The sequence below is a fragment of the Gymnogyps californianus genome, chromosome 11, assembly GCF_018139145.2.
Source record: "Gymnogyps californianus isolate 813 chromosome 11, ASM1813914v2, whole genome shotgun sequence".
Taxonomy (NCBI): domain Eukaryota; kingdom Metazoa; phylum Chordata; class Aves; order Accipitriformes; family Cathartidae; genus Gymnogyps; species Gymnogyps californianus.
Window position 1 is genome coordinate 7,408,732 of NC_059481.1, and position 18,273 is coordinate 7,427,004.

Consider the following 18,273-nt stretch of genomic DNA (forward strand, 5'->3'; position numbering starts at 1 on the left):
CCTCAGTGTTCATTTTATCTGTCAAGTGTAGCACTTCCTAAAGCAAAATAAGACTGATAATTAGTGTCTGATGAGATTTTTACTTTCGAACTGTTAGTGTTATACAGAAGTAAGTTTGATTTTTAAGGTTTACATGTTGAATGTGACATGTAGATGTGTTCAGAGAGCACAGCCCTGGTAAATGCTATTTTCAACTTCCTTTTTTTCCTGCAAGCATACAGTCTCTTACGAGATCTTTAACGTTACGGACTGTTACATATAGTTGTCAGTATTTCCATTTAATTGACTTCTGTGTGTCTTCAAAATACTGCCTTCAGCTACATCATCTTCAACTACAACTGCATCGGTTGTAGTACTGCCCCCCAAACAGTTTGGTACACGATGACACATGGATGCTGCATAGTTTTATAATGAAAAAAACCCCTTCCCTCGTTATTAATGGGACAACAGTGTTCTGGATGCATAGTGAAACATACTGCTGTTATATGTAATCCAGTTATGGAATCGCTCTTCTAAAGACTGTGTACTTACCCTGTCACTTAGATACTTGCAGATGCGCTGCCGATTCAAAAAAAACCACCACTTTGCGTTTAACAGTATTTATAGTGTCTTGACTGGTAATGGAAGTCAGGAGGATTCCATTTGTGTGAAGTAAAAGAACCAGGAATATATTTGGGTGGCTAAAGAGAGAGCCGGGGGATTTCTGTATATTGGTTTCTAACTGTGTGTTAGTGCAGTTATTTACACTGCAGAAGTGTTACGCTTACAGTGGAAATGAAAGTTGGAAAGGACGTGGAGAAGTTTTGGAATGAAGAATCATCGTCTGATTAGAACTTTGTCGTGCACAGTTCCCAAGTTGTCCATTAGAAGCTGAAACCTAATCTTGCTATCGCTGGGCTATTTTTCAGGAGTATAACTCTTATAAGTAAAACTGCAGAGGTTTCTTCTTTGGCTTCAGGTAGGATTATAGTTAATTCTATGTGCTTCTTGCTGAGCCTGCTTGTTGAATTCAGAGTTAACGGATAACCATTGTTTAGTTTATAATACTGTATAAAAATGACTGTGACATACAGTCGGAGCGAAGCATCGCCACTGAAGTAACCATCAGTAATGGGGCAGAGGACTTTTTTTTTTTTTTTTTTTCCCCCTGGAATGCAGTGGAAATTTCAAGTAACTATTTCTAGAATTTCATATGGTATAAGATGAGGTTTAAGTATCTATTCAGGTGTAGCTCAAGTTATTTTTTAAAGTAAACAAAATAGATCTAGACTGAGTTAATATTTTTTTATTTCCATCTGATTATATAACACAACAGTCTTCAATGTTCAGAGTCTTTATTCATATCACGTGAAAATATACACTTTGGTCCTACTAAACAATATTTTCTTTGGAGATGTATGCAGGCAGACAGCAACTGCTCACTGTAGCGTAAGTTTCTCAGTTCCTTTTGAGACAAACGCAGAAAGTCTTCAAAACCTCTATTCCTTATGATTAGGCTGGTAATGTACCACAGCTTACCATAAGACAACTGCTAAACTGCAAGTATTTACACACTGCTCTTCAGGATTGTAGCTTTGCAAATAATGTAGTTACATGGATGATTTATATGCCTGTTTCAATATTTAGGCATTTCAGACTAATACATTAAAAAAAAATTATGACGCAGATAAGGGCATTGCATTAGATAGGTGCGTAAGATGATTAAGAGACTGGAGCATCCCTCATGTGAGGCCTAAAGAGCTGGGGCTGTTTAGACTGGAGAAGAGAAGGCTCAGGCAGCGGATCTCATCAATGTTTTTAAGTATCTGATGGGAAGGAGTAAAGAAGATGGAGCTAGGCTCTTCTCAGCGATACCCAGTAACAGGAAAAGGGGCACAAACTGAAACACAGGAAATTCCACCTGAATGTAAGGAAACACTTTTTACTGTGTGGATGGTTGAACAAGGGAATGCATTGCCCAGACAGGCTGGGGAGTCCCTATCCTTGCAGATATTCAAAACCCCAAGTGACCTGCTGTAGTGGACCCTGCTTGAGCAAAGGAGATAGACTGGACAATCTCCAGAGATGCCTTCCAACTTCAACTGTTCTGTGATTCTGTGAAGTGAATATACAAATGATAAAGTCTCTATATGAATACAAAATCTTTTAAAATTAAATACTGACTGAACTCTGTCACTCAAGTGACAATTTTTCACCAGGCTTGAACAAAAGCAGTTGACTGACTTGTGAGATTATTTTTTTTTGTTAAGAATGATTTATACATTCTTCATAGCCTTCCTTCTTTCACATCCATTGTGGAATCCTTTAGTGCCATCAGGACCTTTAGGCAGCCGCAGCACCCCTACAGGTAGACCATCTGCATTTTGTATTTTTCGAGCCAACATGGGGCTACTGATGGGACTCTTCTCTTGTGTTGCAGTTTGAGCTTTTCTTCTCTGTACCCAGGGGCTACCAGAAGGAGTGATACTGCTATCTGAGGAATAATCTGCACATTTCCTTGGAATTTCAGGGCTACTGCTTGAGTTAAGCTTGCTATCTTCAGCCAGCAGAGACTTTCTGGTTACTTTTCTTAGTGAAGATGGACTATTCCAAGGACTTGATCTGGGTGACACAGTAGGACTCAAATGGTTGTTTGGGTGAATGACGGGGCTCAAATTACTCGTAGTATTTGTTGCAGTACTTTTGCGTCCTGATAATGGTGATGTAGGATTACTCTCTGGGTCAGAAGAGCTATTTGCTGAAGATTCATCACCAACAAACTGAAGTTCCTCAACTCTCTTATTAAGTGATCTAGCCTTCTTAAGACTCTTGCTGGTATCTTCATCATGGTTCTTGTCTTTGGGAACTTTTTTCTTTGGAGGTTTCATGCCTATTAGGACAACCTTCATGCCGGTCTCTTTCTGTTCAGCACATGTGAAGTCGTGAGCACGTACAGCAGCATCTACTTCTTCAAATTCTATAATTGCACATTCCTGAGTTCCCAGTTGGGTGTACCGATTGCTGACCCTCCTGATATCAGGTGGTAGATCCCTACCAGGCTTGAGAATACGAACTGATGAAATTGCACCAAAAGTTACAAAGGCTTTGAGGAGATGCTCCATTATCCTTTCTTGCATGCATCCATTTTCTTGTTTGTTAAGAGCCTGCAGCTCAGAAATCATGTGGATATCATACACCAGTAACATCCTGGTAGGGAGGTTTTCACTTGGAAACACTGGAACTGGAGTATTTCTTCTAACCTTTCTGTTATCGTCATTGAGCTCAAGAGTGTCTGAGTACTTCAGTGCATAGGCTGTGGTTCTCCAGTCACGGGTAAGGTGTTTCACCTTGAAGACAGACACAGGTTAAGCAGCACGACTGATCAAACCTACTCAAACTAATTACAGACAGTGTAAGGCAGATGCAGGCTCCAGTCTACAAACAGAAACCTGGATTTAAGTTTCATGTAGCAGACTTGAGTGAAAAAGTAAACAGTTTTCCTGCTATAATGGGTATCAGTGAGCTCCTGTAAAGCTCATGTCCTGTTGAATCTACTGAAAATAGGAACTGACACCAAATCTCAAACTGAAAATCATTACTTTATCTTAAAGCCTGCTCAAGTGATGTTCGGTCATTCCATATCTAGGTCTGAACCATGACCAAAATGCGTGTTCTGTGGGTTTTATTTTGTTAAATTTGCCAAACAAGTAGTTTTGCCAAGGTTAGGGCTTCATTTTGTTGAACAGATTTTTCCTCCCTCAAAAATCTCAGTTTGAAAAAAAAACCAAACCCAAACTCCTCCATTTCCAAGGATTGTTTTAAAGAGTATCTGTTATCAGTATAATCTGTTTGAAGTGGTCTGAAGAAAATGGGAGTGCCTTAACTTCTAGACTGAATAGCTCTGCAAAACTGTCAGATTTAGAATCTTGGCAAAGTTTTTCTAATGTATTTTTAGAAATCAGTTACACACAGGTACATAGGAGTTCCTAATGTAAAAACAAACAAAAAAAGAATAAAACCCACCTCACCTTTAAGTGACTGCAGTTACCGGATACTTTCTACTACTCTTAATTTTTGGATCTCTATACATTTGCAAAGGTCAGATTCACCATCCCTTCTCGGAGACAGGAAAGTAACTTTACCAGGATGACTTAGCTACTCATGAGTAGCTGATCTAGAAATGAATTTTATCCAATGTCCCATTTACTATGCCCTACTCTCTCCCAGAATGATAATTTAAAAGCTTAGTTGCTTAAAAGCCTCTGACTTCCCTAGCCAATCATTAACGAGTTCAGCAATTAAAGTTCTGGATGAGAACAAACCTAACCATCACATCAAAACTGAATCAACCCCTGAGAGAGGCAGATGAAGAGGAAGACTGTAAAACTGCCTCTATAGAATAAGTTATTTTCATCTCATCTCTCCTAATGTTTTTAGATTCATCAGGCTTACACAAGGCACTTCAAGTCTTAAAACGTTAGCTTACCTTCTTAAAAGAAGTGAGGAGTTTAACGCTGACATAGCCCATCTTATTTCTTCTCACATGCTTTAGAAGGAAGGCATCTTTCTCAAGGTTCTCATCTGAGAAGTAATATTCAATCTGTGCTATTAACTTCTGGATCAGGTCATTTTCTGGTGGTTTCCAGTTCTGGTCAGGGTCATCATCATTTTCCCCACCACTGGAAAACAGTTAAATCATTTTATTAACATATCTTCATCTTATGTTAGTGGATTCAAATAGTCTTTCAAAATGAAAAGGCATAACCATAATGCCGATTCCAACTTACTTTATATGTAGGCACTGAACAGGTATCACCCTATCCATCTGAGGCAGGAGGCCAGCTCAGAGGATGAAGCTTTCCAGTCAGTATAAGCAGTCAAGTTCCTGAGCTCATTCCAAAAGCTGATCTCAGTGTAGAACAATGAGACACACATACTAGCATCTTGAAAACGCTCTGTCAACTCAAATCCTACACCAAAACATAAAGTGCAGGTGCACAGGCACTTGGTGCTATACAAAGTTCCTGCAGTGAGAGTGTTTTATTTTTCAGTATGAAGCTATTAAACATAGGCTTGACATTTATATGCTTCATGAGTAGTGTCATGTACCAGTGAATGAATATTCCAACTTGATGCAACCATGATTTTTCAAGCCTTGTCACTGCATGAATGCAGGAGCCAGTATCCAGGGAGTAAGAAAGACTGACAGGACTATTGCACTTTTTACAGGTCACTTCCAGAGTGACAGAGTAACTTAACTAGCAGTTTACCAAGGGGCCTAAACAGTATGTACATTTCAGATTAACGACTCTGGTGCAGTAGCAGCTCGTGTACCTCAGGAACAGCTGTATTGCACACATACGCAGGTTGCTAAGAAGTCATTCTCATTTCCTCTCTCCCCCTCCCATCATGTTGTCTGGGTATCTGTGCAAAACGGAGCACTGCTGAGCATCCTGTCCCAAAAAAAGATACTGCAACCATGGATTTGAGATAAACTCCTTGCCACATACAGTTACAGCAACATGTTTGTTGCTGAAATACAAATGACCATTTAAATTGTTATCTGGCATTGAGGCAAATAGTTCACCCACAGACTACAGCCATAGATGTTGCTATAAGAACTATAATGCACAAGTCTATCTTAAGCCAGAGTCATTTTTTTCAAGCTGTTACCAGTCTAGTTTTGCTGTGGGACCATCATGAAAGTGTTTGTTAAAATAAATAAGTCATCCACTAAGCTCTCTAGACCCTGTAAATCATGTATTACTTTGGTCTCCCATGTACCTCAGCAACAAAAAAGGAGGAGCCAGATATTTTCCCAAAATTGTTTTAAATGGCTTTTGCAGAGCTTGTGAAATCATTAAACAAGGGAGCAGGCATCACACTAGAGTTCTCTGAGGGCAATCTGGCAGGGAGGATGCAGGCTACTGAATCACCTTGCCCCATGGCAGTTTTGTCCTGGAGACGAACTGGAGACTCTGATCTCAATGCTGAGTGACATGCTGCCCACGCCTGGGCGCAGGCAGCAGCACTGCCTAGGCAGGTGCTTGCTGTACATCTGAAGATACCGCTCAGGTCAACGGGCTCTGCACAGGGAACGCGCTCCCAGGCGTGACAAGTTGCAGCAATTCTCTGGGACCTGGCTTTTTGAAGCTAATGATTTATTTACTTCTTATGGTTCTTCTGATGACAGGGCAACACATCAGATATACATGGATACTCACTCACACAATCCTAGAAGTCTCCTTGTTAAAATCTCCCAGCCACTTAGTGGGGTACAGTTCAAAGGAATGACAAGAGTGAGAGAGCAAGAAACAATTGATTTGACAATGCCAGAAGTGGAGGATAATAGATGAAGTTATGATTAAGATAGTAAAAAACATTTAATGGCCAGCTGTGGGTGCTGGTTTCAGAAGGAAGAAAAAACAAGGTTAAGTGTTTATTTTTCATTCATGATATTCCTTTACCCCACTACTACTCATTTTTCATTCACTACCGATTCAGAAATAGTGTGGGCACAAGAAACTCAGAACATTTCAGCAGTTTTACATATTCACACTCTGCTAAGAAAAGCTTACCTTCAATTCAGGATGGAGCTTACAGGTTTTTTAGAGGATTTATTAGTACAGACATTTGCAGGTATTTGGAAGGTTTGGATGGAAAGAAAACGGAGCATCATGCTTGGGAAAAAACCATGAACTGCATGTGTGCAAAGATCAGTACCTTCCTTACTTACAGTGTTAACACACTGAATCAGAGTGAAACAGGTCTCATTTCACCTCTAAATGAAATACTGGTCACAGTCTGAACTATATACCATTTCTATATTTGGCAAATGGTTCAGCTTTTACAAAATCTTTAGGGCTCTTACAACAGCCCTCACTAAGTGTGTACGGAAATTCCACCTACAGCAAAGGCAGAAATTTGTAACTAGCTCCATCTTAATTCATAGTAATGATCAACTGGTAGTACCTCTAGGGTATCAACTCTACTACAAAGGTAATTGATAAATCAATGTCAGTCAACATCAACGAAAATAAAAAGGCCTAGTAGTTATTCACAACTTTCATTTACTTACTTCTTTACTCAGAGCTTTGTGACGGATATGCTTGTCAAAACAGTTAGGATAGACTGAAAAACAACCTTTTAACATGGTGACTCATCTGGCTATTAGTCACACAAGAAACTAAACAGTTATCTGCATAGAGAACAGACTTTGGGTTTTAAATATCAAAACTCGCAAACAATATATTAAATTGTCTGGAGAGACTCTAACCTTTTGACAAGTTTTTGCTGAGTCTCAAAAGGAATAAGGTATTGTATTAATAAGCACCATGTGGAAATATAGTTTACAGCATTAAGTTGCTGTTCCAACAGTACAATCACTCAAAGGCAGTGCAAGTCTGTTAACAAAAACTAGTGGATACAATACTGGGTGCCTACTAACGGGATGTGTGGCTGCAGCAATCTAAATTTCAATTTCTGTTGTGAAACATTATATTTTAGACTGACAACATCATAAAAACATTCACCTTTCAAGCTCAGATTCTTCCTGTGTCTGTCTGCATCCAAAATAAACTTCAGTTGAGCAAGAACAGCTTTACTTTCTGCACAGGAGAACTACCTGTTTGTTATAAAGAGCCTGAAGATTTTTCTGAAGCACCTCGCAGCTAAATGGCTGAGGACTGAATGTCACAAATACTCAGAGATCTCCCAAAGAACTGTGGTGTCTTGACCATGAGAAAATGGTTTTCATTTCTTAAGTTATAAAACCTAGAAATTGAGAAAAAAAATCTAAATTGCCTGCTAGCTTAGCTGGAGAGTGAAATGGCTCATTCCCAGCAGTTTTAGACCATGACTGACAATTTTCCAAATGTTTGGGTAAATAATTTCCTACCAGATGTTGCATTCCCGAAAGTAAATCCTTAGCTAAGGTTACATGTAAAAGGCAAAAGCACATGTGAACTCCACTCACCTACTTTTGATGCAGAGCCTTTCTAGTTCTCTCCATGGCAATACCTCTGGCCTTTCCTGGATCAGGAAGAGGCCATTTACAAAAAGGCAACCTCCACAAGAACTGAATATACATCAGCATTGGCAGCAAACATTTCTGAAGATAGCACCTACTGCAGACAATTACATAAGCGGCATTTAAGAGTTAGCTATTATGTGTTACAAAGTTTGAAAAAATAACCACCGTTTTTTCTAGTCTAGGCCAGGGCTAGAAGCTCTTACACAAGTAACTATCAAAGAAAACAAATGTAAAAAATATTCTGAATTTAAGAAATCAGTCATTGGAATGCAACACTGTAGACTGCTGTACACATTTGATTTATAAAAATACAAAAGTCACATATGACTGTGGAAAGACTAAGTAGACTCAGTTTAAACATTTTACTTGTGTCTACCTATGCTCACCTGCTGTTTTTATAGTACAAAGCTGAGAGCTTTGGCAGCTGCAGAAATTTTTCTCTCTCCAACTACCCCTCTGTAATTTAAAATAATGCATCGCAGTTCATTCTGAGTCAGTGCTAGGATATGAAATTAGAGAATCAATTAGAAACAATCGATCTTGGAACAAAATACTGAATTTCATGCTACTGTACCTAAATTTTTATGTGACTGAATTTATCACTGCATCTGCAGCTTTAGTACAAAACACGAGATGAACTACAACTAGTGAGCTTTGTCTCTCTGCAGTTTTCTGGCACAAAAATTCTGGCTGTTCCTTTTACAAATAGGAGATTCTGGTAGGCATCAAAGCAACTTCAGGCATCAGTAATAATTCCTGCAAATTACCATTAAATACAGACAACGCTATTGGCATTATCAAACAGTAGAGTAAATTATAAAGGGGTAGTTTCTTCTGCATTTAACCTGGTCTTGATTTCATGTGTGGTCAACTTGTTTCCAAAGCCATAGAACAGGTCTGCTTGTCCATGTCTTAATTCTACTAAAGAAAATCTCTACAGTTCTATGCAATAAAAACCAAACGGGAAAAAAAACCCCAAACCCACAACAACCAGCCCCAAAGCCCTTTCTGTAAAAGGCAATGAAATGGAAATGTCGGGAGCACCACAGCCCGGCGCTTCTCGCTGTGGGGAAGCCCCGTCCCGCTCCGCACCTACGGCACGGGGCTGGGCCCCGCCAGTTCCCTCGGAGGGGGACACGCAGCCCAGGAGGAGTCACGGCCACCGCGGGCAGCTCCTGCCCGGCGGCTGCCCTGCGGCTGCCGGGTGTCCCCGTTGGAGGGTGTCCCACGTCTCCCACCCCTCGCCGCCGGCGTTGCATCAGCCACGGCCGCATCGTTACGGGGGTGTCCGCGGCGGCCCCGCTCCTCGCCCCGCACAGCCAGGCCTACAGGGAGAGGTGGGCGCCGGCCGGGGCCCCTTCCCTGCCGCCGCCGCAGCCCGACCCGCGCCCTGGCGGGCTCACCTGGAGCGCCCGCACCGCCCCGAGTCCTCCTCACTGCAGCTGCCGCCGCCCCGCGCCGCCGGGCACGGCGCGCCGCCGCCCTCCTCCTCCTCTTCCTCCTCCGCGGCCGCCTGGACCGCTACTCGGATCTGCGCGGGGCCGCTCGCCGCCGTCAGCTCCGGGCCGGCGGCCCCAGGCCCGGGCTCCGCCGCCTCGGGGCCCCCAGGGGTGCTCGGCTGCCGCTGGGCCATGGCGCTCGGCGGCAGAGCGCGCCGTGCCGCCGGCCGGGCTCAGCCCGCCGCCGCGACACCAGCGATGTCCCGGGCTGCGGCAGCCGCCGCCCGCCTCCCTCCGTCTCCTCTCCCGCTGAGGCGGCGGCGCGGAGCGAGCGGCGCTGGGGCGGCGCTCCCAGCTCCGCTGCCCCGGGCGCGCCCCGGCACGGCGGCGGGAGGGTCTGTCCCTCCTCCAGCGATGACTGCCCCCAATGCGAGGCCCGCCGGGAGGGCTGCAGGCCCCCGGGTCAGCCGGCCAGTTAAAGTTTCTTTCTCATTGGCGATTGAATTGGGACTGCTTTTATTTCAACAGAAAACAGCTGGCTCCTCACCGAAGAGCAACGTCCCAGCTTCTCATCTCCTTCTACAGCCTTGGGGCTGCGCTGCTGTGTCCTGACTAGAGCGTTGCGTTTTACGAAATTCGAAAAGGTTACGCTGGGGTAAGTGTGGTTTTAAATGCCGAGGATGAGATTTGGAAATAAGACAACCGAGTGAACAAGGACATGATTGGATATGTTCTTTTTGTAGCGCACTCCTCTATAATTCTGTATGGTACTTACACAGAACAAAAACATTCCCCCACAAGAACTTACTAAAATAGACGCCCCTTTTCTGAAACACTTATGCATTGATTGATTTTGAATTTAAGACTATTGCACTATATTTCAGTGGACTGTTTCAGCTATTAAAGTGAAATTAGCATTCAATGTTTTCAGGATTAGAATCTAAAGCATTTCAATTTACCGTGTAAATATTCATTCTTCAGCCAGGGAAGATCTTTTTTTCGATACTATCTGAACCCGAACTACTAAATGCAGGTTGGATCTTTAAGTCACCGCTTCATTTGTGGCATCCTTGTTTTTGTCTGTACAATTCATCTGAATTGTACTCCACTGTATTGCTTCAATGTTTTCCTCTTAAAAATTTGGATGGACAAGAAGTGAGACTGCACTCAGGGGCCAGTTCTTGCTCATCACTGTGACAAACAGTCCTCATGAGTCAGATTTGCTGGCATGAACACATTTTGGGACTACCGCTCTGCCTCAGTGGGTTTGGCTTATTTTTTAACGTGCCTTAAGCAATGAAATATTTTGTTTATGAAATACGCTTACATGCATCACTAACCAAACCTCTAGTCCTCTGCTAGTGGAACAGCATTTTGTAATAAGTCTTGGGTAGGGCATCACTTTGCTATTGATTTCAGTGGGAACAGACATACAAACACAAAATACACATTCTAGGAGAGAGTACATACAGGGATTGTGGGTCTGATTTTGTATTTGAGTTCATGGGAGTTGTTTGCCTCCCTGGGTAGGAAAAAGGTCAGGATCAGTATGAGCAAAGAACTATCTTGTGCTACAGCTAACCTAAATGATGTTTGAGAGAGACATTTCAGTTTATCTGATGACTCCTGTTGAGCTTAAGTGAACTTGATTTTAGAGGAAAGGACACTAGATTTGTTTTTTTGCTTTACCAGTGGTCACTACATAGAATTGACCTTTGGCTTTGTCAATTTTTAGCTCATTTCTTTGAAGAGTCCTACTATCATTATCATCTAGTCTGCTACAAATACGTTAATAATGTTGAGAGAAATAGCATAGATGAAGACTGATGTCATTTCAAACGCTGTGTTAATTAGATCTCCATTGAAATTGCCAGGCTAATGTTTCTTCCCCCCCCCCCCCCCCCCCATATAGCAATGTTCTATAATGCTTAACTAGCAGCAGAGATTAAGGAGTATTTGTAACCGTGGGAGAACTTAAAACTAAATTAATAATGTAGACAAGTCCCTTCGAGGGGAACCCATATCTCAGCTGAATTTCTGATACCCAGTTAGGATTATAATTCCATGAACCTCAACTGTGCAAAACTTTCACAGATTTCTTATGCCACATTCATTGTTGGCACAGTATTGTCTACATATAAAAAAACCACGAAATATTTTATATTTCGTATTTCTCACAAAGCCAGCCATAATTACATTATTTTTCTGTCAGCCTTTCAGCAAACGGTAACTAAAGCGACAATACACAAAGCTAAATCCGGGATTATGGATGGGGAAGACACTGTGAGGCAATTCACAGCCCTTCCACACAGCCACGCCATTGCTTCTCTAGCCGCTGAGTGAGTTCTTGATGTGTGTGTTTAAAAGCATCCACTACTCATCTGTGGGGCTTCTGGGCTCCAAGAGCTGCTTAGGGTTAGCAGGTACTGACCTGCCAGCAGCAAGAGCTGACACAAGACTGAGGTGCCGATCAAACAGACGGAACTCTTGAGCACACCGCGTCTGTACCCGACCTCTCCGAGTCAGATTTTCACATTTTGTGTCAAGTATGTGCCTGCAAGGCAACTTCTTGAGGCAGAATAGGAAGCTGGAAGGTACGTCCAGCTTCCTGCCTTTTCACGGTTTTTCATACCTAGTCACTTGCATTTAGAATTCAGAAAAATATAATCGTATTAGTGTCTTTTTACTACTGGAGGGGCGGACAGCCGCGCACTTGCGAGGCCCCCTTCCGCGCCTCCTCGAATCCTGCCCCCTACCTGAGGCCGCCTGGCCGGGCAGCATCGCTCCCGAAGCAGGCACCGGGGACAGCAGAACGGCCGCACAGCGCGACATCACCTCACGGCTTCCCGCCACTCGGCACTGCCTCAGCCAGCAGGCGGGGCACGGGCGAGGCTTGCCGGGAGCGGGCCGGAAGCGGCGGTTGCCCCGGTAACGGCGGAGCGATTTCCGACAGGGGCGGCGGCCGGCGCGGCGGTCTGAGGTGTTGTGAGGCGCTGAGGGAGCAGGTTTACATGGTGCCCAGCAAGTGCCGGCCCGGCAGGGGCCCTCGGGCCGCGCCCGGCCCGGTAGGTGCTGCCATGGGAGGGTGGCGGGTGGCAGCCGCCTCTTCTCCTCAGCCACCGGCGTGTGGGCTGTGGGGAGCGGCCCGGTGGTATTCTTCCGCTACGCGGCCGCGCGCCTTCGCGCTGTGCTGCTCCTGGGCCGGGGTGCCCCGCTGAGCCCCGCCGCTCCTCAGAAGGGCGGGCTCGGGGCGGGGTGGCGGTGCGGCGCTTCTGAGGCCGCGGCCCCGCCGCGGTTCTGTGAGGCTGTGACTGGCCGTGTTGGGGCCGAGGGCGCGGAGGAGGAGGGCTGCGTGCGGCCCTTGCGCGGGGAGGTGCCTCGCAGCTGGCGGAGTCCGCTGAGGGCAGCCCCTGCCGCTTCGCGCTTTGAGGGGAGCGGCCGCGAGGCAAACGCGGGTGAGGCGAGCTCGGTCTTCTCTGTGCCGTGACTGGCGCGAGGAAGCTTCCCTTACGTTATTAGTATGCCTCCTGTTACTTGCTGGGATATATAAGCTATTTGGTTAAATATTTCTGTTAAATGTTTTGAGTATTTAGCAGGTAGGTGCTACGTTGTGTCATATAAATTCAATTAAAAGACCAGCACGTTTTGCCTTTTAAAAAAATTCCTATATTTAAATGTAAACACTTGTTTTCTTCATAATGAGCATAACATCCTCATGAAAGTCACGCTTTCAGTGTATTTTTAAAACTAAAAACAGTGGGTTTTTTTAAACTAAAAATTATTTAGTGTTACTTAGTGCTGTGACATAGTCTTCATAATAGTTTTGCAAAATAGTTCCTTTCTTGGCAGATTTTGCTGTTGAAAATACTTTTAGTGTTTTAAAAAAAAAGTTCCTTCAGCTTTTTGTATTGATATCCATTTTTGAAAAATGTAATATTCCATTTCTTCTCTTCTAACTTGCAGGTTAATAATTGTGGTCTTCAGCTGGTGATCCAGACCTCATCAATACCAGATAAAAGCAAACCAGTAATTATTACCTTTTCTTTAATAGTTATATTAATTAATCCAATTGTATGGTACAGCCAAATTTGTATGCTTTCAGATAGGAATTGCCTTTTCAGTAGTAATATGTTGACTTTTAATATAATATGTTATGTATCTGATAGTCTTTTGGTAATTTATTTCATTCTATTAAACATACATAAAGTAAAAACATGGGGATGTACTATAGCCTGCCATAAACTTTATATATATATATATATATAATTTCTTATGCTTCCATCTGTACCTCTCTTTCTCCTGTAATTGCAGTACCTCTTATAGGATGGGGTTTTTTTCTTTATTTGGTCAACTGCAGATGAATGTGCTGGTGACTTCCATATTTTCATTTTGGTTTCCAACAGTGAAACTTTTCAGTCATAGTATCTTAATAGAATGAATGTTCTTTTTATTGGAGCAATTATTTAATTTTTTTAAAGCATTTGCAGAGTTTTCTGAGAACTGTAGTTGTTACTAAGGTTGTGTTTGTCTGCGTAAAGACGTTATTTGCATTTGAAAACTTTAACATTTGCCTTAAATACTGTGTTACAGTTTGACTTCAGGATAAATAAAGAACAGTCATCTTTCCATAACAGACTTCTACAGCATGATCTGGAAAAAAACTATTCAGGAAGGCAAGGTGATACTCAATAGGGTTGGGTTTGTTTGTCTTTTATTAACTCTTTTTATTAACTGAACAGTAAAGAAAGACTGTATTATGATTAGAATATGTGAGAGTGACAGCTTTTCCTAATTGGCTACAGTAATTCGATGTAATTACTGCTGCATCACGTCCTGAACCCAGTATCCTTCTACTGCCTAGTGCAGATGGCTTTTTTCATCTGTCCATGGAAGAGTGTCCTTTCTTCTACCTACAAATCCACAATCTGTCAAGTGCCCTACGATACGTTCACTCAGAAGCCACACAATTCTCTACTGTAACACTGTATTGGATGTTTAACATTTTAATGTATTTAGACAAAATTAGTTTCTAATTCAGAACCCTGATATGAAGAGATAGTTTTCCTGTTGTGCTTGTGTGCTTTTGGCTTTGAAAAGCAAGGTGTTTGGTGATATCACTGCTAACTGGTGAAGCCTGGAAGAGCCTTGAAACACAACACTTCTTGCCACACTGCTGCTGCTTGCCTCTCATATAAAAACAGTGATTAGTTAGGATAGGAGATCAGTTTAATTATTATGGCAATTTTTTATTCATTCTGGTAAAAAATAAAGACGAACAGGTGTTCAGAATGGGTTGATTTTTAGGGATATTATGCAACTTATTATGGAGTAAATTTAAGTCTGCAATTTGGTTTTGTTCTCCACACAGGAGACCAAAGAGTATTAAGTCCTTTGGTGCGTAATAAGCAGATATATCTTCCAGTACCATCCAGTCTGACAGAACTTTCTGGTTTGGAGTTGAAGCAGAATACAGGTTCTTTATCAGGATTTGGCGAGACTTCTATTCACACACCTACAAAATCAAGATCCCGACAAAGCAGCCACAGTATTAGTTCACATGCTTCAGGTAACAGTGAAAACTTGTCTTGTTAGTTTTTTGTTGGTTGGTTGGGGTTTTTTTTTTTCCCTCAGCTGGTTGTCTCATTGAAAAGTTATGACCTGTAAGATGTGCTGCTTCTGGCTGTCAGAATGTATGACTGAATAGCAAGTGTTGCCTACTGTTCCCTTTGGGTATTAAGAGAGGTTAATAGATCATTGTCAGCAAAGCACTAGAAATATTTTCCAAAATACAATATAGGCATTTAAATACAGGCTTTTTATAAACCTTTCTTGAACAAAAGGACAGTAATAGAGAACTCTCACACATGTTTTTAGAAGGATGACATTAGAAGAAAAAAGTCACTGTACTGCTATCATGTCATGTTTCAGACTGATTTTTTTAAGTCTCTGGTTGTATGTTTATGGGCTTAAAAACCTGAGACACAACTAATTTAAGACTTTTGCAACAATGTTAATTGATTCTTTTTGGTCTCAATGACACCCCCCCCATCCCCTCCCCCCTTGAAGGATACATAGAGAATGTTGGTTGTTATACTGGTTTGTTAGAGTAGCTAGTGATAAAATGTTAGAGTAGCACTGAAAAGATTCTGAATTGCACAACAAATTGTTTTACTTATATAGGTATCTCTTCTAGTGGCATATTTTAGACAACAATGAACTTGCTCTCTATAGTAGTAAAGCAATTATCTTTGTTTATTGAAGAATTAATGTTTTTCCCGTTAACATATTCGATTTATTTGAAGGAAGGGAAAAAAAGGGGGGGGGGCAGACACATAGAAGTTGAGCCTATATTCTTGTAGTAGCATGCATGCACGATGATCTATTTTTGACCAATATTTTTCAGTGGATCATTTTCCAAATAAGCTAAAGCTTGCAGAACACATTTGTTGTTTTATTTTGCAGGTATTTTTAGTCATCCTCCCTCTTCCCCCTTATATTAACAAAATGGTTAAAGATAGATAGCTTTGTAAATATGTTTTAAAGGGCTGCCTGTTTCTTTCTTGATAATGGAGTGAAATGTAACACCAGTGATTACTAGGTATTGCATGCACTTACCTTTAAAAGACTTTGCATTTGTTTGTGGTTCAGTGGGACTGTTCAAATGTGTTGGTGCTTTAGTTTCTAGTTCTATCAACATCTGCTTGATCTGTGTCTTTAAATTCATCTTAAGTTAGATAATGTCTTCTTTAAGTTCAGATACTGAAATTGTGAAACAATTATACAACCTTATCTTAAAACATCATTGGGTAATTCCAATCAAAACAAAAGCATCTATAAAATATCTGCTTACAACAAATTGTTGATAAAAATCTCTCAGAAACGAAACAAATGGACGTACTTTGGAAAGAGGATGTAGAGGGATGTAGCTGTAAACAAAAAATGGCAGGAAAGAAAACTGGTAACTCGAAGTACTGAATGGAGGCAAAAAGCACTTTCCTGTACTGTGTAACTCTTTAGTTATGATAAGAAAGAAAATTCTGCTTTTATTATCTGTAATTAATGAAATGATTTTACGAAGAAGTAGTTCATATATTCTCTGTATGATTTTCTGATAGATAACACAAATTTTGGGAGCAGTTCATCAATAACGTTTCCTGTATTGCAACGTACTGCTGAAGAAAAAATACTGAACTCTGATAGACTTACCCTGGAAAGGTGAGAAGGTTATGGAGCACACACACCATAGCTTGCGACTCTTGTGTCTGATGGTCTGAAGTGATGAGCATCCCAGTAATGCCTGTGGTCAAGGGTACGAGTGGTGGGTTTGGTTTTGTTGGTTTTTGTGTGTGTGTGTGTTTTTGAGAGAACAACTGTGTCCCATAGAGAAATTCTGTATGAGTGTTCTTGTGATGAATATATCCATACAGCAGTCATCTAAGGCAGTTAGGGCTTTTCATTGTAAACTAAGGAGCTAGCTTAAGAGTCAAATGCAGGGTCCTGCACATAATCTATAGAAATAGGCTATGTCTCCATTAGTTCTAATCTGATGCATTAACTGTAGAATGGTCCTTTTTTTTTTTTCCCTACCCAGAACATACAAAAAGTGTTATCTGAAAGACATTTAATTGTAATTTTTTTTTGTTTGTTTGTTTGTTTTGTTGGGGGGTGGGGGAGGTGAGGTTCATGTAGTCCAAAAAGTTTTGACAGGTCAGTAGGACTCCTTCTGGAATAATCCTAAAATAAGAATAAACATTTTCAGCATAATTTCCTATATCTTTTGATTTTCACATTAACAGTTATTATTTCACGTATTTATATTTCAAATGTAAAGTTCTATAAACCGAAGAAAAATTGCATAGACAGAGAACACTTTGAATTCTGATCTAAACAGGCTGCTTGTGTGGTATCTGATGAAAAAATTAAAGAATTGGCAGGCTGTGTATGTTGAAATTTTAATGTGGTCACAACATGAAACTTCCATGTAGTTTCCATGTAACAAGCAAATCTCTGATTAAAAGGATAGGCTTTCAGAGAATTTTGGAAGCACTTCTGCTATATTTTAATGCTTATTTTTTTTATAGTAAGGAGTTACTGCTTTATTTACAGAGTTTAATTAGCAAACCTAATTACCTTAATATTACCTTAATCAAGGTAATATACTTTCCTTGGTTCAGAGTGGGTGAGTAGAAGGTGGATTACCAATTTGTTACTTACATGTGTTTTTTGTTTTGTTTCTTTTTCCTTCCAGGCAAAAACTGACAGTGTGCCCAGTTATTGATGGGGAAGATCATCTTCGCCTTTTGAATTTCCAACATAACTTTATAACCCGGATCCAAAATATTTCTAATCTGCACCATCTTGTTTTCTTAGATTTATATGATAATCAGATAGAGGAAATAAGTGGGGTTTCAACTCTGAGATCCCTAAGAGTCCTTTTGTTGGGAAAGAACAGGTAAAAATACTAAAACTAACTTAAAGCATCCTACTTCTTTATGGTGTAATAACTATGATCTATCATTGTTTCTGTTAGAGTTTTCAGATTGTGATGTTGGCTGTGAGACCAGTGAGCTGGTCCCTAACGCTAGCTGTTAGGGATCCCACTGAGGAAGCACACAGTTTTTGCTTGTAATGTTCTTCAGAAACTTCCTTTCTTATGTAAATTTTAGCATCAGTTCTGAAGTATTTTAAATGTTTCCATGTAATTTTCTGTTCTGATGGACTGTTAAATACGTGTTCTTAGATTTGTGTGACAGGTGGAATCTCTTTTCACGTCATGTAAAGTATTCATTGATTCTTTATAACCTATAAAAAGTATTTCTGCCT

General features: G+C 41.3%; 2 protein-coding genes across 3 annotated transcripts in view; one reads left to right on the forward strand and one right to left on the reverse strand.

The window, feature by feature from the left end:
• Window positions 1-1,265: 1,265 nt before the first annotated feature.
• On the reverse strand, window positions 1,266-9,656 carry LARP6 (La ribonucleoprotein 6, translational regulator). Its single transcript, XM_050903264.1, has 3 exons — window positions 9,415-9,656; window positions 4,466-4,658; window positions 1,266-3,326 (listed from the first exon to the last, which is right to left on the reverse strand). Exons 1-3 carry the CDS (start codon window positions 9,642-9,644, stop codon window positions 2,256-2,258), a joined length of 1,494 nt encoding a protein of 497 aa, XP_050759221.1. The 5' UTR covers window positions 9,645-9,656; the 3' UTR covers window positions 1,266-2,255.
• A 2,805-nt stretch (window positions 9,657-12,461) lies between these two features.
• LRRC49 (leucine rich repeat containing 49) overlaps window positions 12,462-18,273 on the forward strand; it is a 53,680-nt gene continuing 47,868 nt past the window's right edge. Inside the window, exons 1-6 of one of the 2 annotated variants that reach the window (XM_050903583.1) lie at window positions 12,462-12,515; window positions 13,414-13,476; window positions 14,041-14,128; window positions 14,819-15,016; window positions 16,566-16,665; window positions 17,699-17,902. In XM_050903583.1, the coding sequence (XP_050759540.1) occupies window positions 12,462-12,515; window positions 13,414-13,476; window positions 14,041-14,128; window positions 14,819-15,016; window positions 16,566-16,665; window positions 17,699-17,902 (707 nt within the window). The remainder of the gene's footprint in view (window positions 12,516-13,413; window positions 13,477-14,040; window positions 14,129-14,818; window positions 15,017-16,565; window positions 16,666-17,698; window positions 17,903-18,273) is intronic. The other variant, XM_050903584.1, reaches the window with a different exon arrangement.